We start from the raw sequence: 23,992 nt of genomic DNA, 5'->3' as shown, positions 1-23,992 counted from the left end.
TAAAGTCACCACATGCACTCTCCAATTAAAACTAAAAAGTTATATGTTGGAGAGATCCACATCGACTAGAGATTAGGACATTTCATTGTATATAAGTGAGTGCAAACCTCACCTTATAAGCCTGTTTTATGAGGTTGAGTTAGACTTAAAGCCCACTTCTTAATATGGTATCAGAGCTCTTCGAATGAAGAGTTCTGCTGATTTCTGTGATAAATACGGTCATACCGAGGCTGTTTGTTTTCGCAAAGTGAGTTTTCCTTCTGGTAATGTTAAAACCTCAAAGTTGTCTTCTACTAGAAAAGTCTGCACTTTTTGTAATGGTCTTGGCCACACTGTCGACACCTGTTATAAAAAGCATGGGTTCCCTCCTGGCTACAAATTCACCAATTGGACATCCCAAACCAATAATATGATTACTACTGACACTTTTTCTGATTTTTTTCCTAAAGAACAGGATGTAAAGGGGATTCAACTTACATCACACCAGTGCCAATTCCTGACCAACATTTTGCGTCAGCAAAACCTTGAGGATCCTGCCCCTCACACTCAAATTAATCAAGTTGGCACCTTCTCCGCAGATGAAATCCCCAATACTGAGCATTCTTCAATAGGTAAGTTTCTCTCTTCACTATCTGCTATAAAAGAATCTTGGATTATTGATTATGGTGTCACAGATCATGTTTGTCACAATTTGAACGTTTTTACTACTTATACTAAAATTAAACCTGTCTTAATTAGTCTTCCAAATGGCCAAACTGTTTATGCCACATATTCTAGTTTAGTACGTTTTTATGATAAGTTTTATTTGTCTGATGTGTTATATGTGCCTCATTTTCAATTAAACTTAATATCTGTTTCTAAACTCACACACCAACTTAAATGCACTTTAACTTTCACTTCAACCCACTGCATTATACAAGACAATCTGGCTTGTACCTTGTCACTACCTTGCCTGCTTCTAGCCGTTCTAAACCGCATTGTTTTGCTCTTTTTATTAATTGTAATATCACAGACAAAACACCGTGGCATTATAGAGTAGGACACCCTTCACTTGAAAGATTACATGTCTTAAGCAAACAATACTCTTTTATTACTGTTGATACTCATCATGTATGTGACACTTGTAGTAGAGAAAAACAAAGAAAACTTCCTTTCACTTTAAATAATACTGTTACCTCGGCTATTTTTGATTTTGTACACTTTGATATTTGGGGACCATGTTCCATAATTTCTATGCAACATTTTCGTTATTTCTTGACTATTGTTGATGATTACTCGCGTTATACTTGGGTTATTCTGCTGCATAACAAATATGAAGTGCGTCAGCAGATCATTAACTTCACTGTTTTCGTTCAAAATCATTTCAAAACTAATATCAAAACGATTCGTACTGACAATGGTGTTGAGTTTGCAATGTCAAATTTTTATGCTTCAAATGGAATTATACATAAAAAATCTTGTGTTGAAACACCACAACAAAATGGCATTGTAGAACGTAAACATCAACACATACTAAATGTAACCCGGACTTTACTTTTTGAAGCAAATCTTCCTCCTATTTTTTGGGAATTTGCTGCAAATCATGCTACTTTCTTAATAAATGCTATTCCTACTCCATTACTTAATAACATCACTCCTCATGGAAAGTTGTTTGAAAAACCGTATGACATTTCCTTTTTAAAAGTGTTTGGTTGTCTTTGTTATGCTAGTACCATTACTGCACATAGGAAAAAAAATTAGATGATAGATCTATCAAAGATATTTTTCTTGGCTTCCTGCAAAATACAAAAGGTTACATTATTTTAAATTTAAAGTTTCATAGCATAGAGATATCAAGACATGTAATCTTTCATGAAAACCACTTTCCATATAAATTGGACAGTGGCTTGCCTAAGGACCCTAACACCTTATCTCTCCCTATTTCTAACACATATAATTTTGCTTTTGATTTTTTTTTCTGATACTGCACCTCCTACCGAGCCATGTGCCTTTATTCCTGCACCCAATACTGTCCCTCCACCAGCCTCATTATCCTCTGATCTTCCAACAAATAGTGCCTATGCTCCTGCATCCAACATTGCACCTCCACCAGAATTATCACTGCCTGCATCTCCAGGAAGCACCTCACCCCAATTTCCAAGAAGATCAACTTGTCCTCATTGACAACCTACCTATCTTGCAGATTTCCACACTGCAACAAACACTGTAAGTAGTAGATATCCTATTCATAATTACTTGTCTTACAAAATTTAGAAATATTATTTCCTCTATCAATTCTCATCCTGAACCTCGGACATATAACAAAACCTCCAAACATGCTTTTTGGCAATCTGCCGTGCAAGTTGGGCCAAACAAACAAAGCCCAATAACTTAAAACAAAAAAAACTAAATATGTTAACATTATGTTCAATGGGAAATGGATGCTTAGGCTACCTTCTTCCAATGGCGAGCTCTTTCTCCTAGCTTCAGTGTTGGTTTTGATGCTCAACTAACCTAGTCTTTAGACATTTTGAATTTTGTTTCTCTTTTCCTCAAATTTTCCATGAAATTTAATATAAATTTATTATCTATATATAATTTAATATAAGATTAGGAATCGATAAACATCAAAGCTTAGCAGCTTTATTAATAATAGGAGACGTAGCCACCAAATGCATATTATCATATTTGAAAAGGATATAGAAAGCATTAGTGTACGAAATCGTAGGTTCAACAAGAAGAACCAAGAGGAGTTTATGTAGTTTAAGTAAACTAATCAACATCTCCACAGTTTTGTGGTTTCCCAGTCCTCTAACATTTCAGAAAAAGGAAGAGACCTTCATTGCGATGTTGTAGACATAACTGCCTTAGCAGTTTTTTTGGATTTACCAGTCCCCTTAGGTGGTCTCCTTGGTTTTCTTTTAGTGTGAACTATTTCCTCCCCAGTATCATTGGCATGCTCTTCCATCTCATTAAGATCAACCCAAAATTTGGAGACGACCCGATTTTCAATAGTGATATGGTCAGAATTAAATTCAACAATGACAGTCAGAATAATTGACGCACCATATGAGGATCACCTTCCACATATGTAGTTTCCAAACCATCAAGAGAGGAAAAGTGATTTGCAGGACCAACATATCATTATTGAGGAGTAGTGCTTTAACATCCCCAAGAGATTTAGCCTTCCAAGGGGAGGTATGACGCAATGGAGATGGTACAGTCACAATAGCAGAGACCTCCTCATGATGACCATCAATAGGAGTCTTAATTGATGCTTTAGTATTCCTAGGTGATTTAGCCCTCCGAGAAGAGGTAGGACGCGACAAAGATGGTACAACCACAAGAGCATAAACCTCCACATGATGATCATCAATAAGAGTCGTAACTGAATGTACTACAAGTTGTTACTCTGAGCCCTTGGCTTCAATATGTGAATATTATTTAGGTTACAAATTGCAAATATGTACTGGTGAAAACCAAAGTCCTTTTATTGTTCATATCCTTTGTTTTGTGCAATATGTGTGATCTAAACAACTGTCCCTAATAAGTTTTTGTATTGATCTCTTTTTCTATTATTCTTCTAAGACCAATATTCTGTATTGTAGACTGTATCTCTGTTAAAATTCATATGAAATTACTGAGTTTTTTTTTATTACGATTACTTTATTTGTTTGTAGAAAATTGACATATTTGGTTGCAAAAAAAAAAAAAATATTAGGTTTGAGTCTTTTGATCATGATTACTTTATTTATTTATTCAAAATTGATTGATCCACTTTGATTATTGTATTACATCTTATATATGAAATACATTTCACTTGCAGAGGACTCCCAAGGGGTAGAGGTGGTGCGTAGACTACCTAATCATGGTGGTCGAGGTGTTCGTGTTGGTGACATATCTATTGAACTTAAAACTTTAATGTCTCCAAATCTATGAATATTGCTTGAAGGCTAGGTTGATGCTTATGGGCATGAGTTCTGGGTAGATTAGAATTTGTCAATCCACTTTTAGCTTAATCAAACTTTGGATCAATCAAGTTCTTTCAAAAGAAAAATGTTTTTCAAAGTAGTGAAGAACAACTTGTTGATTTATCGTTTCAATCGGTTTTTTTACACTTAGTGGTTTTGAAAAGGATTTGAAAAAGCTGAAATTAGCTGACCTCACAATCAAGGCCAATTCAATCGGTTGAATCGAGTTTTCAATCGATTGTTTTTTAAAAATCTTAACAAAATTTGTTAAGTCTGGTAAATCTGTTTTCTATGTTTCTAAACTGTTTTGGCCCTTGATTAAAAGTCTTAAACGACTATTTTTGAGACTATATAACTGGTGTTTACATCTCTTAAAATACAAAGATCAGATTACCAAAAAGATTAATAAGTTTTTCAAGATTGCTTAAGGCTTTGTTTTGGTTAAGAGTGGAATAGGAAACTGCTGTAATCCTTCTATATCAGGTGTGATCTTTCTTGTTCTTGCTTGTATTCATTTCATATTTGTAAAACTTGTAAGGTACTGGTGTCTACAGTCAAAGGGTGTTCTGACTTGTAGTGATTATGTATAAAAAAGGGTGAGTGTTCTTGAAGGGTTCAAGATCACCTCTTTGGTAATTGTGTTTTTTAATACGTGGTTGATTACTTAGTGGATTCTAGGGACTGGATGTAGCTCTTGGTGTAAGAGTGAACCAATATAAACATTTTGTGTGAATCTCTCTATCCCTCACTCCTTAAAACTGTTTGAACGGTAATTTTTATAAGCTGTTGATAAAAACAATCGGTTGATTCGCATAAACAATTAGTTAATTTTTTGGAAATCAACTTAAACAGTTTTGTGATTTGTGCATTCTCATTCCTTTGGATTTGATTCTTCATAGGCTTTCTCTATACTTTCAAAGTTTGTGAAAAACGTTTGAAAACAATTCACCCCTTCTTGTTTTAGGCATACAATTCTAACAATATCTTTACCCAACACCAACATACCCCATTCATTTGTTCTTCCAACAACTATGGAGTCTACCTATCCTATCTATGAAGAACCCCCACTTCCCCCACTTCATGAATAAGATGTTGAACATCATGTAGGAGAATAAGTTCCTACTACCTTTTCTACAGAGCCAACTATGAATCAACCTTAACTGATACAAGACTCTCTTACACCTGAGTATGAGTCTGACAATGTAGTTGATTAGACTTAGTTATTTAATTATATCTTTTCATTAAATTTATGTAGACCAAGGAGCTTGAACGACAACCAACTGCTTGTGAAGTTGTAGAGAGAACGAAGAAATAAATAGGTTAATGACAAGACCCGCGACCTTGCAATATGTTTAAACTTTAAGTTATAATTTAATTTTTAGTATATGTTTTTTTCACAATAATCAATTTGACTTCATTTTTAGGAGAAATATAAGCAACGTAAGCCCAACAATAGCATATGCTTGAAGACTCATCTTCGTAAAAATCTCATGTTGCCTCCACTGATGACAATGAAATATACATTGATGTTGTTGGAGGTGGAAATAAAAACTGGAATGTCTATGGACTTGGTGTATTAACCAAAAGGTTTAATAGTTCCACAAGTGCTCACCCTGCTACAAGCCAAGCCCTAGTAGTCCATTAAATAGAACAAATGTATGAGACTGTTCATAAGCAAAATGCCGAACTTATGGCAAAAAATGCCAAGGAGAGGACATTAGAAGAAAAGATGAAGCAATTGATGAAAAATCATGAACAATAAAGTGAAAACACATGCGCAAATAAGATAAGTAGATGCAACTCATCTTACTACACATTCAAATGAATAATCCCATGTTAGGCCCTTCGGATCCTACTACGAGTGGACATCATAAAGGAGATCACATTACACATGATAGTGTAGAAGAAAATTAGTTGTCTGTTGAATTATATAACAAATTTGACTCTTTTAACTTGTTTACAATAATTTTCATTGTGTAATATGATTTACTTTTAATTTGTATACAACTGTTTCTTAAATTATGTATTGGAGTTTATTCATGTTTAGCTTGATTGAATTTTGAGTATTTATAAGAAGGTTTAAAAAATGTTTATTGTACTGGACCAGAGCGCTGGGTTCGGCGCTCGGTGATCGGACATTGGCACCTGGGTTAAGCAGGCCAACTCAGGCAGGGGGGCTGATAGAGGAAAATTATCCAGGAAACCTTAGAAGCGCCCAGGACCACCATAGGCTGTGTGGAAGAGGTCCAACAAGTGAGTGTCCAAGGTAAGTGTTTACGACTCGTCAGGGGGAGAATCATCAGATGTTTGCCTAGTCGACGTGAGTGAGACCTGGATGACACCTTATAGGCGTTACCTAGCTGATGCTCTACTCCCGCAAGAGCCAACGGAGGCCAGAATCATTAAGAAGAATGCAGGCAGATATACCCTGGTGGATGGAAAGTTGTTCAGGCATGGCTACACTCACCCTATCTTGTCCTGTGTGAGCGATGAGCAGTGCACACATATTATGGCTGAGCTCCATGAAGGTATTTGTGGGAGTCACATTGGTGGACGAGCTCTCTCATCAAAGGCTTTTCGAGCAAGGTATTACTGGCCGACCATGAGTGAGGACTGCACGAGGTACGCACAACGGTGCAAACAGTGCCAACAACACGCCGATTGGTATCATGCGCCCCCGAAGGAGTTGCGATCGATCCACAACCCATAGCCTTTCCACACATGGGGGATTGATATCCTGGGTCCATTTCCCTTAGCAGTTCGCCCGATGAAGTACCTGGTGGTAGCCATCGAGTACTTCACCAAGTGGATAGAAGCCAAGCCTGTCGCACATATAACAACTCACAAGGTTCAACACTTCATGTGGAACAACATCGTTTGCCGTTTTGGAATCCCAAAGCGTTTAGTGTCTGACAATGACACGCAGTTTTCAAGTTAGCAGCTAGGCAAGCTATGCACAAAGCTCGACATCAGTCAGGTGTTCGCCTCGGTAGAGCATCCTCAGACTAATGGGCAGGTTGAATCTGCTAACCGAGTCCTGCTCAGAGGCCTAAAGAGGAGGCTGGAGAAAGCCAAGGGAATTTGGGCAGACGAGGTTCCTCAAATTGTGTGGGCTTACCACACCACTCCCTAATCCACCACCAAGGAGACACCTTTTAGCCTGGTGTATGGGTCAGATGCTATGATTCCCGTCGAGATCTAGGAAAGTTCACTGCGATTCCAGAACTTCGTGGGCGAGGAGTCTAACGAAGAAAGGAAGGTGAATTTAAACCTGCTTGACAAGGTGAGAGAAGAAGCGCGCATCAAGGTCGAAGCCTTGAAAAGAAGGGTGGAATATAAGCAGATGTCCAAGCTGAGACCTCGAACTATCGAGGTCGCTGACCTGGTAATGCGAAAGGCTCACCTCTATCAGTTGGAGAATAAGTTGTCTCCCAAATGGACTGGCCCATTCTGCGTGATAAAGGTGCTTGGAAACGGAGCGTATAAACTCGAGACCTTGGAAGGCAGGATTATTCCCCGAACATGGAATGAGGCCAATCTTAAGTTTTATTTCAATTAAATATGCTATTGTATGCAGTATGAACGTTTAAGGGGACACTCTTTTTCCCTTATCAGGGTTTTTTAATGAGGTCGCCCAATAAAAGGTTATTTGAAAAATATGCTTGTAGTATACTTTGATAACATAAAAAATCTTCCTTTAGAGAGCAGAAAGGTTCATAACGATGCAGGCGTGAGCCCCTCTTGCTCAGAGAGCTTAGGTAACCCTGATCGCCGCTCGCCATTGTATTGGCACGAACCACAGTGAAATCTTCCTTTAGGGAGCATAAAGGTTCATAGCGATTCATACATGAATACCTCTTGCTCAGAGAGCTCAGGTAACCCTGATCGCTGCTCACCATTGTATTGGCAAGAACCACATTGAAATCCTCATTGGCTGGTTCCTTCGCTTTCCACAACTCGAAAAGGAGAAGACAATTTTCAACTAGGGTTTCTCCCATTTGCCTTGTAGTGTGCTCCATCAATGGGCCCTCCTCTAGGTTTTTAAGTCTTCCTTTAACTTTGGAGGAAAACAACATTCTTTGAAGGAAGGAAGCTGAGTCTGAGGAGGGATCCCACTGTCCTTCCTCTGAGGCATTTTCTCCTCTGCCCTCCTGCACTGCAATATCACGAGGAGGGGAAGCGCTAGGTGGAGAGTCCCGGTACGAAGGAGCTCGGTCGTCCGAGACAGAATGGGAAAAAGTTGCAACAACATCTGTTTGTCTTCTTTTGAAGACGAGTCCAGAACATATTTCTTCGTCTCTAGAAGGGACGATTTCGACCAATGCTTTCAGTTTTTGGTCCTTGGCAGAAGGGGCTGGGGTGGCCTTCTTTTGCTTGGCCAAAGAAGCTATGTTTGTTCTTTTTTTGGGCATCCAACATACTGCTTGCATGAGAACAGAAGTAAAGAAAAATTCAGCAAACTCACACACATGAAGATATCATTAGCGGAAGTAAAGGGAAGGGGGATACCAATGTACGCCTTAAGTTCTGAAGGGCAGTACTCGTTCTTTATCAGTTCAACGGTGTTAAACACCACCTCAAGTTTGGAGAGGAAGAGGCACACCTCTTATTCTTGTTGGGGCATGTCTTCTAGGCGCTTAGGTTTTTGAAATTTGGGTTCCTCAGTCCAGTATAGAGGGAAGTTGTTTAGGAGGGTTGGATCGTTGTCCTTGTAGTGGATTTTGAAAAATTTGCCCTTGAAGCCTTTGTATGATTGTTGGAAGAGGGTCAACAAAACTCTCCCAGCAACCCCGTTGAAGCTCAGCCACAACTCCAGACCTGATCGTTTGGCTTCAAAGAAGTATAAGAACACTTCCACTGATGGCAGATGGCCAAAGTGCTGGCACAAGATAGAAAATCCTCGAACAAACGCCCAACTATTTGGGTGTAGCTGCGTAGGGGCGATGTTGATTTCTGTGAGGAGGGCTCTTTCGAAGTGGTATAAGGGTAGGCGAAGGAGGAGTTTCTTGAATACGGTGGAGTAGAAGAAACAGAATGGGCCATTTGGGTCCGATGACTCATCGCAGCAAACAGGTTCATCTACCCTACATGGTACCACCTTAACAAATTTATCATCCTCCCTACTAAAGAGACATTTCTTTTTGGGATGTTCACTTTTCCTATACAACACTATCTTCACATGGGTGGTGAACTCAGAGGTTTCTTCTAAAAGATTACTAGGAGCCCATGGATATAGGGTTTTCTTCTAAAGTATTTGAATAATGTGACAAGTTAAAAGCAGTTAAAAAATAGAAGACGAACCTTGAGGCGATCGATGAAGTGAGGCGAGGAGGTTGGTTTGAGGAAGAAAGAGAACAAAGTATTCGAAAGAGACGCGCAAAGGTAATGGAACTGTGAAGGGAGCGTAACATTTTGAAGGGTTAATGTATAGGGGAAACGCAAGCGACAACGCTTCCCAACCGTTGATGATGGCCACGTGTGCGCTTGTAAGGGAGTATGGTGAGACGTCACCTCAAAACACTGTGTGCATCGTTTCGCTTATAAGACACGTCGGTTGCCATGGGCGAGCAATTAGCCTCTTCACTGAAACAAGTTTCAGCTTGAGCCTGGGGGGCTTGTGTACTGGACCATAAACGTTGGGCTCGACGCTTGGTGTTCGGACATCGACACCTGGGTTAAGCAGGTCAACTCGGTGGTCTAGTCGAGTTAATGGGCCACATAAGTGGACCCTAGGAATGCGTGCGTTGAGGTTCATTCATATATATAGTGCCCGATCAGCGAAAAAGTGCATGTGGTGTGTATAGTACATTCTGGTCTAGCAGAAGTACATATTCCCTAAAGACGCCTAGGCCCAAGAGCGATAGGGTTTTTGGGGATAAGCTGCATGCATGAGACGTGAAGGCTAGTACACCTACAGTAAACGGATGGGCCCCATGATGTTGGTACATGAGTTGGTACCCTGGCGGCCATGCTGTTAAGATTATGCACTCCAAGGAGGAAGATTCTGTGCGGTTGTTTCACTAAGATTGTGCACATTATAACAAACTCTCTACCCATCAAACCTACTTTCACTCGAGATAAGGTTCTCGTGAGAGAAGGGTGTTGATCAAGAGTGATCAAAGGCTTTGAAGAATTCAAATCCAAGTGTTTGATGCAAGGCTGGAGTTGCTGCTGTGTTTAGGATAAGATTTGGGTAGTTTATTTGTGTAATCCACTATTTGTTGAATCTAAAGCTAATGTGTTTAAAAACCTTTTTAAGTTTAAAGTGTTTTTTAAACTAAGTGAAAAACAACCTGTTGTTTTGTAGAAACAACCGATTGTTTTACTCTTAGGTGTTTTTGGAAAAGGTTGAAAATTGTTTTGGTTGGTTGACTTGCTGTTAAACCAAAATTATCGATTTTTGTGTGGTTTCAATCAATTGTTTCTTTGAAAATCCTAACAAAATTCTGTTTTGTTAGTTGAGTGTGCTTTAAATGATTTCCAACTGAATACGCTCCTCTATTAAATGCTTTGACCAATCTTTAGAAACTATAAATAGTTTGTTTATGTTTTATAACAAACAAGAAATCAGATTTGAGTTTTTTAGTTGTGAAAGATTGCTTTCAAGTTTTGAACATTCACATTCAGCTTTGGGTTTTCTCAAGAGAAAGTGGAATAGGATTACATCTGTATTGATTTTAGATAGTTCTGTAAACAAGTGTAATTCGTTTTGAATACTTTGTAAATTCTGGTGTTGTTGCCAAGGAGTGTTGTGTGTTCTTGAGGTTGTGAAGATCAACATTCTTGGTGTGTGTTGTGCCAAAGGAAGTGTGTTTCTTGAAGGGTTCAAGGTCACTTCTTTGGTGGTTTGTATGTAATATGTTTTGATTGCTTAGTGAATTGCTCAATGACTTTTGGGGACTGGATGTAGCTCTTGGTTTAAGAGTGAACCAGTATAAACTGTTTGTGTATCTCTTCCCTTAAACTCATTTAAAATTCAGTTGTTATTGCTTTGCTGGTATAAACAACCGATTGTTTCGAAGAAACAACTGATTGTTTTTCTGGTGCTTTGCTGTTTTGTGCTTTATATCTTGGCTAACTGAATTTCTAATTGAGTTTCATACAAAGGATTTTGTTCTAGCTGAAAAAGTTTTCAAAAACCCCCTTAAACAATTCATCCTTCCTCTCGTTTAAGGCCATATATTCTAACAAAGGGTAGTTACGAGAAGTAACCTAAAAGTAGTCTATAAAAGGGACTTGAGATCCCTGGTAAAGGTACACCGTTTCTAAGATTGAAACTACTTGCTTACTTACTCATTGTTTCTTAGCCCAGTATTGACTTGATCTTAGGAGTGCAATCAACAGGTATGACCCCCTCTGTTTCAAACGAAGCCGTGTTCCAACATTCCAGGGAAAAAGCAAATTCCAGCAGAGGCAGATGAGTCACAACCTGTTCCCAGAGTTAACCGATGACCAGGTCAACCGGCAATAACATTTATAAACAGGTCGAAATACCATTTAAAATAGGTATTAATAATACATATAAAATAACCATCAAAGCTGATTTGATGATTGATTATAAAACGATGTTGTTTAGCGACCAAAATATGATCGGTCGCTGTAATTAAAAAAAATATATTTAGCAATCAAAATAAATTTGGTTGCTATAGGTCTCTAGTTTAGCCCTCAAATTAACCACCACAATTTACTTATTTTTAATTCATTATTTCAACCCATTGGCGACTGAAAACGGTGGTCTTTATCACCTTTTACTTCAACGACCAATTTAGCAATCAATTTCCTATAAAAAGTTCGTTGCTGGTTTGGTCCATGAAATTCAGGTGACCAAACTTTCTGTGATAGAAAATCGATTGAAATTTCAGTCGCTAAATTGCGACCAATTTATTATTCGGTCGCTAAATGCTTTGCGAGTAGGGTTTTCGCTTCCATCTTTATTTGGTGTTTGTTTCGATCGCAAATGTGCTTAGTAATCGATTGTAGGGCTAGATTGTAGTGTTTTTAGCGACCGATTTTGGTGGACGTGATTTCTTTTGTAATGAACTTAAACTAGTGCCAACCATAATTTTTAATAATGATAATATATAATGAAATTATAATTTTATTTAGCACATCAATTATCAATTTATATTATTATAATGTTATTTTAGTTGTAAATTTTTTATCTATTTCAATTTTTGAGAGTCATTATTAATATTACTTATTAAATTTTGCTTTGTAAATTTAAAATTTTTAGTGGTTTCTCAAGGTTAATTGCATATTAAGGTTATTTTTTTCTTTAATAAACACATGTGACAATTACTAAAGACTAAACAAATGCTCAATCATATTAACAATTAAAGAAGTTCAATAAAAACTAACCGAATTAAAGCTATTGTACTTAAAAACAAAACATGTCAATATTTGTTGTATTGAATAAACTATTTGTCCAATAATAAATTAAACATCTTTGAAGGTTTACAACTTTAGGGCTTAGGTTTCTTAGTTTTGATCATTAACCTCACACTCAATTTGATGCTAAGTTGTATTGGTTATGCTTAGGCTTGATATGTTATTTCTTTATGTGAAATATAGGTTAAAATACAAGAAGAGATGATTGAATTGTACTTTAAGAATATCTATTTTTTTTTTTTTTGCAATAATGTTGTATGATCAAATGATAATTGTACTTGACAAACATTAAACCCTAAACCCTAAACCCTAAACCCTAAACCCTAAACATTGATATGATAAAACACACTTAACTTTTCTTCCTAAAGTTGGCAAGATTCATTGTTGTGTTAGTGTAGATATCTTGAGCAAATGCTTCAATAGCAAAGAATATTTTTTTTATGACAAGTTCATACCTTGATCAAATGAAGTTTTTTTTTTAAAGATTTTGATGGACTCTTTATGTTTAAGTTATTGTTTTAACAAACTAGTATACTAATAATATATATGAACGAAATATTTATTTTTCTTTTATCTTTATATAGAAGAATAAAAAAAATTTATTTAAAGAGTTCGAAAAGCCAAAGAAAGTTAAAAAGCATACGGTTTGAGGTTGTGTGCTCATATACAAAGATGAATTTGATTCTTGCATCAATGATTATATGTTATGAGAGTTGGAAAATCTCTAAGAGAACTTATATGTGGAAAGGTTGTACAAAGTTAGTTCTACATTTTTTTTAAGTGTTTCAAGAAAGATGGTTTCCCATTTATAAAGAACTTTTAGAAAGATTTGTACCCAAATCAACTAAAAAATAACTCCAACAAATGTCAATCACAAAAAAAACTTGGTTAATATCGGTTGAGAAATTGCTTTGTCAACGTTGATGAGAAAATCCATATTAACATTAGTTGATAAATAATTTCAATCTACATTAGTGAGAAAATAGTATAAACAATGTCAACCTAAAAATAAATCCATTTGATGTTGAATCAAAAACCCTAATTTGTGCACACAAAAAAATAGTCACTTTAGTTGACATCATTTGAAAGATACTCCACTAATGTTTTTTTTGTAACTAATGTTGACAAAGAAAGAACTTCCTATATTGAGAAAATGACAACTCTAATTAATATTAGTTGAAAAGAAACAAGAAACCTTAACTAACGTTAATTAAAAATAACTCTAATTGAAAAAAAAATCATGTTTGACATCTAAGTATTCTTATTTCATTTCAGTAATAAAGATGAAAAGATCATCAAGTGCATTCGTTTTTACATCTTTATAATACTGTTATCTTCACCACCATATACAAGACAAATGTAGTAACCAAAAATGATAAGAATACACTTTCAGAATACATGCATACCAGTGGCTCAAATGACTCAACAACATTCCTGACAAAAACTCCATTCCCTGGATTTTTAAAATGATAAATACTATAAATTATTATGACACCAACATAAAAAACGTTTCAATGGAAAGGACGAAGAAAATTTAAATTTAAAGATAAAATTATTAGTAATTTTACAAATCATTTAAGGACTACAACAAGAACCACTATTAGTCATGTCAATATATCTTTCTCTCCCATAACATAAAACATGAGAAGATCCAAGTCATGCATACCAATTTTCTTACCAAAACAACAAAGATGTTGCTATGTACAGAGAAAAGCCACTGCATGCTCTTCTCCATTTGAATTTCCACGAGTTAAAAAGTTGAGCAGAAATGTGAACTTCAACTCACTTTGAATATCACTTGGCACTGAGAGAAAAACAGGCACACTAAGGAAGATTCTCTTCACATAGAAAAATGGAAACTAGATTTAATGGCACAAACTTACCTTTTGCTGGATCTTCTGTGTCGAATAATGAGAAATATTCCTGAAGCAAGAAGGGCTGATCCAGCTATGATCGTGGAAACAATCAGTTTCTTTGACCTTTTTTGCTCCTTCCCTCCAATGGCTTCCTCCTCACATTCTTTTTGCTCCTCCAACTGTTGAGAGTCTTCCTCATCGGCTTCATCTACATGTTCATCTGCCTTTTCTTCTTCAATTTCATGTGTTCCATGGCTTTCTTCCAAAGCTTTGTGTGTACATTGTTGATCTTCAGGGGACTCTAGCTGTAGTGTCTCTCTTTGTACAACTTCTTCGTCTGTTTCCCCTTTGGTTGATGCTTCACCATCTATTTCAGAGTCCATGTCTGAATCTTGAGATTCATCATCACAACTAGCATCTATCTCATCCTTTCCTTCAACTTCAAATGGTTGAGTGGAAGATAAACTTAGAAATTTTGTTGGTTCACCCGCTTCATCTGCAACTATTTCTGATGCTGCAGTACTGTCTGTGGAATGAATGAATTCTTTTCCTTCTTGCATATGATCTAAACTCATAGCCTTAGAGCCATCTTCTTCCAAACCACGCTTTTCTAACTCACGTGGCTCTATACTCCGCATTTCTATAGTTGGAGATGTCAGTTGATTTACTTGTTGCTCATCAATCTCACTTTTTGCTTTTGAATGTGTAGCTATGGCTTGTGCAAGTTCTCCTTCTTTAGAAGTGGTTGCTTCTAGTGCATGCATGGGTCTTTTTCCCTCCTTTTTTTGTTGTACTTCCTCTATCTTTGGAATTTTGTAGTCCTTGCTTGGCAATGATAATTCACGAGGTTCTTTTCTTTGGCTTGCTGTAGGCATAGGTGACCCTTCTTCCTTCTTTGATTTTTCAACTTCTTTCTTTGGAGTCATTATTGGGGGTTTCACCTCCAATTTAGGTAATGATTCCCTTTGATGTTCTCTCTTGCTACTTTCATGCGTTTTTTCTGCATCCTGTTTGAAGCCACTAGCCTTCTCAATCTCTGGAGTTATTTCCCCTATTTTAGGCATCTTATCTTCTGTTGCTGTATTTGTTTTTTCCAGGGGCATTTCCTTTTCTACAGTGTCTACTTTTCCCACTCCATCTGCAACATCTCTTTGCACACATTGTTGATCTCTGTCAACAATTTTCTCCTTAGGCCTTTCAGTTTCCGCTTGCATTGTCTCCCTGATTTTTTGTTCTTTGTGATTCTCATCCTTTTTTGTGACTTTTCCTTCTTTCTTTAGGAGTATCTCCATAGGAATTTCTGACTTCAAGGTTTTCCTTTGTTTAGACCCTTGATGATCCTTCATTTCATTTAAATTCCTTGTATCCTTGGTAGGACCTTCTTTTTGTGATTCAGTGGAAGCTTGTGCTTTGCCACCTTCATATAGTTGATAATTTTCTCCAACTTTGGTTAGATGAGTTGATGGAAACCTTGCAATCTCTTCATTTCTTTCAATGTTATAAGTGAACTGTTCTCCTTTTTCTTTCTTTGGCTTTATAGTGTTTTGTTTCACTCCTTTTTCTGATTCACGAATCCCCTTGGTTTGAATTTTTGCAGGTAGCAACTTTGTTTTATCTGTCTTATCCTTTGCACTGTCTTGTTCAAGCTCCTTAAATTTCCCGCTTGCTACTTTTACACTTGTAGTTTGGCCTTTAGTTGATTGCAATTCTCTATCAGGAGATTCTATCTCTAATTCTTCAGGATGTTTATCCTGTGGTACTTCTTTGCAAGTCATGGGAATTCTTCCACTCTCAGGCGCTTGAACTTTTTCCTCAATTGTAGACTCAACAACATTTGTTTCCTCACTCTTTCTTCTGGTCAGCTCTTCTACCTCTTTATCCTTTGTTTCCTCTCTTGTCTTGGCAAATGTGTGTATTGTTTTCATAGGAAACTCTTCTGTCGCAGCCTTGCTTGCTTCAGATCTACCTATATTCATTTCTTCTTGTAAACGATGTTGATCTTTTACCAGGATCTTAGGACCTTTTTTTCCTTTCTGAGATGACTTCCTTCCTCTTTCATCAACTTGTATCTCCTCATATTGGTCTCCATTTATTTTGTTCACAGATTCCTCCATTTGTGCACTGTCTTCTTTGGCGCCTTGTGTTTCCCCCATCTCTAGAAATTTTGGTCTTTTGCTTCCATCGAATACCCCAAAATCAACATTCTCTTTCCCACTTATTTGGTCACTAGACTTGAGTTTTGGCTTTCTAACCTCTTTCTCACTTCTTTCATGAGTTTCATCCTCATCCAAAGCCTCATTTGGTTCAACATGCATCTTTATAGACCCCTCTCCTTTTAATTTCACAATAACATACTCATTCTTATCCTTCTTATTTTGGACAATTGCTTCCATCACCTGCTTGGGAAGCTTTGCCTGAAAAGTCCCCAACACTTCAAATACGACTTTGACCATATTGTTTGGTACATTTGGTCCTTCTCTGGACTTTCTTTCATTGTTGGAGTCATCAGTTTCCTTCTGTAAGATCTCAGTTGCTGTGTTTTTCTGAATAACCCTACTTGCTTCTTCACTCTTATGCTTTTCTCCTTGAACCTTTTTCATTAAACTTTCTGGTGCAGCCATTTCTTCTTTGATAATTTCTTTTGGGTCTTCCATGTTTGAAACCTTACGTCCTCTACTTCCATCTTGTTCCCTCACCAGCTTGGGACCCTCTTCAATTGGTACTTCAGATTTTCCTGTAGGAGTTTTTCCTAGTACATTTTGTTGATCATTATCCGTAATCCCATGCTTAATTTTCTCAACTATTTTCTGTTTTGTTATGTCTTTCTCATCTTCACCCTTTTCCAGAAAATAGTCCATCTCTTCTTCCCCTTCTCTTTTGACCATCGCTTCTCTGACAACTTCACTTTCTTCTATTGTCTTATTTGTTAAGTTCTTCTTTGCTTCCGTATGCATCCATTTGGGTTCTTCTCCCTTATCCACAAAACATTCAACCTCTTTACCTTTTCTTTTGACCATTGCTTCTTTGGTATCATCACTTTCTTTCATTGTCACTTTTGTTGAGTCTTTCTCTGCTTCCCTAATTTTTGATTCTTTACCTTTAGCTTTATCAGCAAAATTTTCAATCTCCTTGACTTTGCTTTTGACCATTGCTTCTTTGGCATCTTCAATTTCCTGCATTGTCTTCGTTGTTAGGTCTTTCTTTTCTTGAACATGCATCCCTTTGGGTTCTTCAACTTCACCTTCATTGTTATCTACAAAATACTCAATCTCTTTGCCCTTCCTTTTGGCAATAGCTTCTTTGACATCATCATTTTCATGCATTTCCTCTTTTCTCAAGTCTCTCTTTGTTCCCATAAGCATCTTTATCGATTCTTTGTCTTCACTCTTATCCGCAAAACATTCAATGTCTTTGCCTTCACTCTTTACTTTCACTTTTTTGACATTTTCACTTTCTTGTAATGTCTCTTCTCTAAAATCCTCTTTTGTTTCCATATACATCCTGTTGGCTTCTCCTTCACTCTCATCCAAAAAGCATTTGTTTTCATTGCCCTCATCGGCACCATCACTTTCCTGCACTGTCTCTGTTGTTAAGTTCTTCTTTGCTTCCATATCCCCCTTTTTTGTCTCTTTACCTTCACCCTTGGCAAAACTTCCAATCTCTTTGCCTTTTGTTTTAGATATTGCTTCTTTTGCACCTTTTGTTTCTTGCATTGACTCTTTTCCAGTGTTCTTCTTTGCTTCCATATTCGTCATTTTGAGTTCTTCACCCTGATCCTTATGCACAAAATATTCATAATCTTTGCCTTCTGTTTCGACCACTGCTTCTTTCACATCTTCACCCTCTTGTATAGTCTTTGATGTTAAGTCCTTCTCTGCTTCCACATGCATGCTTACGAGTTCTTCATCTTCACCCTTATCCCCAAAATATTCAGTCTCTTTGCCTTTCTTTTTGACCATAGCTTCTTTGAATTTTTCTCTTTCTTTCTTTGTTCCCTTTGGTAACTCTTTCTTTTCTTTACTAAGCATATTTATGTGTTCTTCACCTTCATACTTGTCAGCAAAATTTCCAATCTCTTTGTCTTTTGTTTTGACTCTTGCCTCTTTGACACCTGTTTTTGGCATTGTCTCTTTTGTTATATCCTTCTTTGGTTCCATATTCATCCTTTTGGGTTCTTCACTTTCACCCTTATCCACAAAATATCCACAACCTTTGCCTTCTCTTTTGACCATTGCTTCTATGACATCTTCACTTTCTTGTGTAGTCTTTGCTGTTGAGTTCTTCTTTGCTTCCACACACATGCTTTTGTGTTCTTTATCCTCATCCTTATCCAGAAAATATTCAGTCTCTTTGCCTTTCCTTTTGACCATAGCTTCTTCGATTTTTTCACTTTGTTGCTTTGTTTCTTTTGTTATCTCTTTCTTTGATTTCACAAGCATTTTTGTGAGTTCCCCAGCTTCATCCTTATCAGCCAAATTTTCAATCTCTCTGCCTTTTCTTTTGACCATTGCTTCCTTGACACCTTTTATTGCTTGCATTGTTTCTTTTGCTATGTTCTTTCGTTCCATTAGCATCCTTTTGGTTTCTTCACCTTCACCGTTATCCACAAAACATTCATAATGTTTGCCTTCTCTAACATCTTCTTGTATAGTATCTGTTGTTAATTCCTTCTTTGCTTGAACATGCGTGCTTTTGGGTTCTTCACCTTCACCCTTATCTACAAAATATTTAGTCTCGTTGCCTTTCCTTTTGACCATAGCTTCTTTGACATTTTCACTTACTTGCTTTGTTTCTTTTGTTGACTCTTTCTTTAGTTTCACATTCATCTTTTTGTGCTCATCACCGTCATCCTTATCAACAAAATTTGCAATCTCTTTGCCTTTTATATTGACCATTGCTTCTTTGAAACCTTCTATTTCTTGCAATTTCTCTTTTGCTATGTTCTTCTTTGGTTCTATATGCATTCCTTTGGGTTCTTCAGTCACACCTTTATCCACAAAATATTCATAATCTTTGCCTTCTCTTTTGACTCTTGCTTCTTTGACGTCTTCTCTTTCTTGTATAGTCTCTATTGTTAGGTCCTTCTTTACTTCCATATGCAAGCTTTTGGGTTCTTCATCTTCACCTCTATTAGCAAAATCTTCAGTCTCTTGGCTTTTCCATTTGACCATAGCTTCTTTGACTTTTTCACCTTCTTGCTTCCTTTCTTTTGTTGAGACTTTCTTTGCTTTCATAATGACCTTTTTGTGTGCTTCGCCTTCCTCCTTATCAGCAAAATTTTCAATCTCTTTACCTTTTCTTTTGATCATTGCCTCTTTTACACCTTGTTTTTCTTGTATTGCCTCTTGTGGTATGTCCTTCTTTAGTTCCATATGCATCCTTTTGGATTCTTCACCCTTATCCGCAAAATATTCATAACCCTTGGCTTCTCTGGCATGTTCACTTTCTTGGATAGTCTTTCTTATTAAGTCTTTCTTTGCTTCCACATGCATGCTTTTGGGTTGACCCTTATCAACAAAATGTTCAGTTTCTTTGTCTTTCCTTTTTACCGTAACTTCTTTTGCCTTTTCATTTTCTTGCTTTGTTTCTTTTGTTAACTCTTTTTTGGCATTCATAGGTATCTTTGTAGGTTCTTCACCTTCACCCATATTAGTAAAATTTCCAATCTCTTGTTTTCTTTTGACGATTGCTTCTTTGACACCTTTTGTTTCTTGCATTCTCTCTTCTGCTATGTTATTCTTTGCTTCCATATGCATACTTTTGGGTTTTTCACCACGCTTATCCGAAAAATGTTCATTATTTTTGCCTTCTCTTTTGAGAATTGCTTCTTGGATATCTTCACTTTCTTGTGTTGTCTCTTCTTTCAAGTCCTTCGCTTCCACATACAACCTGCTGGGTTCTTTCCCTTCACCCTTATCTACAAATTTTTCAATTTCTTCGTCCCTTCTTTTGGACATTTCTTCTTTGACATCTTCAGTTTCGTGAATTTTCTTTGTTAAGTCTTTCCATGCTTCCACAAAGTACTCAATCTCTCTGTCTTCTCTTTTGTCCATTGCTGTTTCATTTTTTTTCATTGTCTCTTTTATCAAGTCTTTCTTTGCCTCCGTATGCCTCCTTTTATGCTCTTCACCTTCACTTTTATCCACAGAATATTCAATCTCTGTCCCATCTCTTTTGTCCATTGCTTTTTTGACATCTTCATTTTCTCGCAGTGTCTTTTTTGCCAATTCTTTTTTTGTTTCCTTGTGCATCCTTCTGAGTTCTTCACCTTCATCCTTATGCACAGAATACTCATTCTCTTTTAATTTTCTTTTGATCTTTGCTTCTTCAACATCTTCAATTTCTTGCATTTTTGAAATACTCAACCTTTTGCTTTCCTCAATTGTGCTTTTTGGTAACTTCTGAGGAAATTCTTCCCTTGTTACCATTGAATCAATTTCTTTCTTACCAGCCTTTCCTCCATCATATTCTTGATCTCCATTGCCATTTTCAATCTTAGGCTTTTTAATGTTCTCTTGGATGCTCTTTCCAAATATGTGCTTTTTACCATCCTTACTGGCTTGAATAGGTATTTTTTCAGATTTCCCTCCATCCATATTCTCTTTTATGCTTTCAGTTTTCTCCTTCCATTGAATCCTAGACTCCTTAAATTCTTCCTGGCTTATACCACCAATGTTGGTAGGAATCTGATCATCTACATTTTGGTCAAGTTCTGGTGCCTTCATTGTTTCCATTCTACTTTCCTTCACACTTTCTTTTAGTCTGTCCTCAGTTTCAGACCTAGGTTCTCCAAATTGTTTTTGGCTTGACTCTCCAAGTCTCTCTCCCACAGTAGACACATTGGCTTCAACAAGCATCTCTCCTGGCTCTTCTCTCTCCATCTTCTCTACAATACTTTTACTTTCCCCCATTTGTTCTATAGCAGACTCTTTACATACTCCTTGGATTGGATCTCCAATATTCTGTGTGACATGTGCACCAACATTCTGCTCAATTTCTGATCTCTTCATTCCTTTGTATCCTGCTCCCACATTCTTTTCTTTCACACTTTCTCCATCTCTATCCTTGGTTCCTGACTTGGATTCTTCTTGTTCTTTCTGGATCACCTCTCCAATTATTCTTGCATTGCCATCATCAAGCATATTTTCATTTACTCCTTTCTCCTCCTTCTCTACAAAACCTTCATTGTCCTCCATTTCTTTAACCTCAAACTCTTTATCTTGTCTTTTGTCTCCTCCAATATCATGTGTGACTTGTGCACCAACATTCTGCTCAATTTCTGATGTTTTCATTCCTTTGTTTACTGCTCTTACATTCTTTTCTTTCACACTTTCTCCATCTCTTTCCTTGATTCCTGACTTGGATTCTTGTTCTTTCTGGATCACCTCTCCAATTATGTTTGCATTGCCATCATCAAGCATATTTTCACTTACTCCTTTCTCCTCCTTCTCTACAAAATCTTCATTGTTCTCCATTTCTCGAACCTCAAACTCTTTATCTTGTCTTTTATCTCCTCCAATATCCTGTGTGGCATGTGCACCAACATTCTGCTCAATTTCTGATGTTTTTATTCCTTTGTTTACTGCTCTTACATTCTTTTCTTTCACACTTTCTCCATCTCTATCCTTGATTCCTGACTTGGATTCTTGTTCTTTCTGGATCATCTCTCCAATTATGTTTGCATTGCCATCATCAAGCATATTTTCACTTACTCCTTTCTCCTCCTTCTCTACAAAACCCTCATTGTTCTCCATTTCTTGAACCTCAAACTCTTTATCTTGTCTTTTATCTCCTCCAATATTTCGGGGCATACGTTCACCTACACTTTTCCCCTTTTCTAATGTTTTCACTGCTTCTGTCTTTCCAACCTCTTCTCTCGTGCCTTTTACCCTTTCATCCTCATTCTTCAAATCTAATTCTTCGATTTCCTTTTGGCTTGCTTCTCCAATTTTCTGTGAGGTGTCTACTCCAACTTTTCGCTCTGGTTCTGATGTCTTCTTCACTTCATATCCTTCCTTTCCAACCTCTCCAAAACTACCCCCATTTCCACCATCAGTTCCAACATTAGGTTCTTCTACTTCTTTATGTACCCTATCCTTAATTATTTTCCTGTTGGAATCATCAAGCATCTTGTTAGACACTTCTGCTTTCTTCTCCATGGTATTTTCACTGTCCTCCATTGCCTGAACTTCAGACTCTTTAGATCCTTTTTGGCTTGTCTCTCCAACAGCAGTAGGAATGTGATCACCTTCGCTTTTCTCTTGTTCTGATCTCCTTCCCCTTCCGCTAGATTCTTCTTCTTTGATCTCTTCAATCTTAGCCCCACAAATTCCCTTCACAAATTTTGGCATGATAATATTCATTATCCATTCCTCCTCATCATACTTTGCTTTGACCCCATTCAATTTCACCCCATCAGGAATTTTGAAAACCTTATTAAACCCTGCAACATCAACCTCTTTCCTATGCATTAACCATCCCATCATCAGAATATTCTGAACAGGCTTCTCTCCACTAATTGATATCTTACTACCATCTTCACTAATCTTGATGTTAATGTTATTCTTCTTATAACCTGTGTTTGCGTGGACTCTTAACATGATATATTACATAAAGAATAAAAGAAAAAAAATGAAAAGAAAATAAAGACAAACAAGTACATCACTTATATGCTAGATCACAGGAATCCTTCCAATCCTAGACGAGCCTTGTTCTTACTTAACCCCTAATATCAAGTTTGAATTCTAAGTATATAACTGCATTACATACTCGGAAAGAGAGTTTGGCTATCACAATAGTTTTCCCTACTAATTCAAGAAATATTGTATATCATGAAGAATAATTGTGATCTCTACAAAAAAAAAAACAGTTATAGAAGATGTTACAAGACTGACCTTTGAGATGAGCAGTGAGGATGAAAGCAGTGTTTGTTTCTCTAGATTGAAAGATAGGTTCTGCTTTTGCGAATCGATATTCAGAGATGGAAGCAACGTCATCTCTAGTTTTAGTGATTTTGAGTCCCAATTCAAGGTCCATCTATATTGCTGCTATAATATTTTCAGAACAAGGATTAAAAAAATGTGGTGTAAGAGTTTAAAATAAAAGTGTTAAATTTTTTAATGAGTATCAGAACAGAAACATGATGTTTGAGGGTTCTATCATGATTGTGAAGTTTCAACAAATGAGAGAAGTATTTATTCTTTTCTTTCTCATGTAGCTCTTGTGGGTCCTAAGTATGAGGATGATGCCTATACGGTTTGTGTTGTTCTTTCCTTGCTGGGAACCTAGTACTTCCTTTCCTTTTAAAACCCTCTTCATTAAAAACCAATCCTTTGCTTTTCTTGTTTCAAAAAGATCCAAAGTTTGAAACATGGTTCGTAATGTTATGATGAACTAGTTTTAATGTTACGCCCAAAAGATTGAATAATAGCTTTTGTTTCATAACAAAGATTATTCCAAGCAGGGTTGTTTATTTGTGCACATCCATTCCATAGAAGCTTCTACTTCCTTTCCTTAGTTATTTTGGATTGTAAACTAAAAGTATTTCTGGATTCAGAAATAACTTCCAAATTCTATATTTGGAATATTTTTTTTTTTATTTACACGTTCTGGATTCTACAATATTTTTTTTAAGAATACATTTTAGATTATAGAATCCTAAGTGGATCCAAAAAATACCTTCTAGATTCAATAATCTAGAATATATTATTTTTAATTTACACATTCTATATTGTAAAATTTGAAAAGTATTTTTGAAAATACGTTTTAGATTCTATAATTTAGAATGTATTATTTTTT

At 36.6% G+C, this 23,992-nt stretch overlaps 1 protein-coding gene across 2 annotated transcripts; it reads right to left on the bottom strand.

The window, feature by feature from the left end:
- Positions 1-13,623: 13,623 nt before the first annotated feature.
- Positions 13,624-23,346, bottom strand: LOC137837487 (uncharacterized). 2 transcript variants are annotated; one of them, XR_011085475.2, is made up of 4 exons: positions 23,089-23,346; positions 14,222-22,769; positions 14,017-14,142; positions 13,624-13,791 (listed from the first exon to the last, which is right to left on the bottom strand). XR_011085475.2 is itself a non-coding variant. In XM_068646491.2 (3 exons), exons 1-3 carry the CDS (start codon positions 23,228-23,230, stop codon positions 14,133-14,135), a joined length of 8,700 nt encoding a protein of 2,899 aa, XP_068502592.1. In that variant the 5' UTR covers positions 23,231-23,346; the 3' UTR covers positions 13,798-14,132. The 2 variants fall into 2 exon arrangements, 1 of the variants encoding a protein (XP_068502592.1); XM_068646491.2 differs by lacking the exon at positions 13,624-13,791 and having other exon boundaries at positions 13,798-14,142.
- Between the last annotated feature and the right edge of the window lie 646 nt (positions 23,347-23,992).

Source organism: Phaseolus vulgaris, chromosome 4, assembly GCF_051622355.1.
Source record: "Phaseolus vulgaris cultivar YP4 chromosome 4, ASM5162235v1, whole genome shotgun sequence".
Classification (NCBI taxonomy): Eukaryota; Viridiplantae; Streptophyta; class Magnoliopsida; order Fabales; family Fabaceae; genus Phaseolus; species Phaseolus vulgaris.
This window is presented reverse-complemented; position numbering and strand designations above follow the sequence as displayed.

Bases quoted from the DNA above. Each gene is read 5' to 3' on its own strand.
- LOC137837487 (XM_068646491.2), bottom strand. From the start codon at position 23,230: ATGGACCTTGAATTGGGACTCAAAATCACTAAAACTAGAGATGACGTT. The intron at 22,770-23,088 runs GTCAGTCTTGTA...ACGCAAACACAG, and splicing joins CCTCACTGCTCATCTCAAAG to GTTATAAGAAGAATAACATT.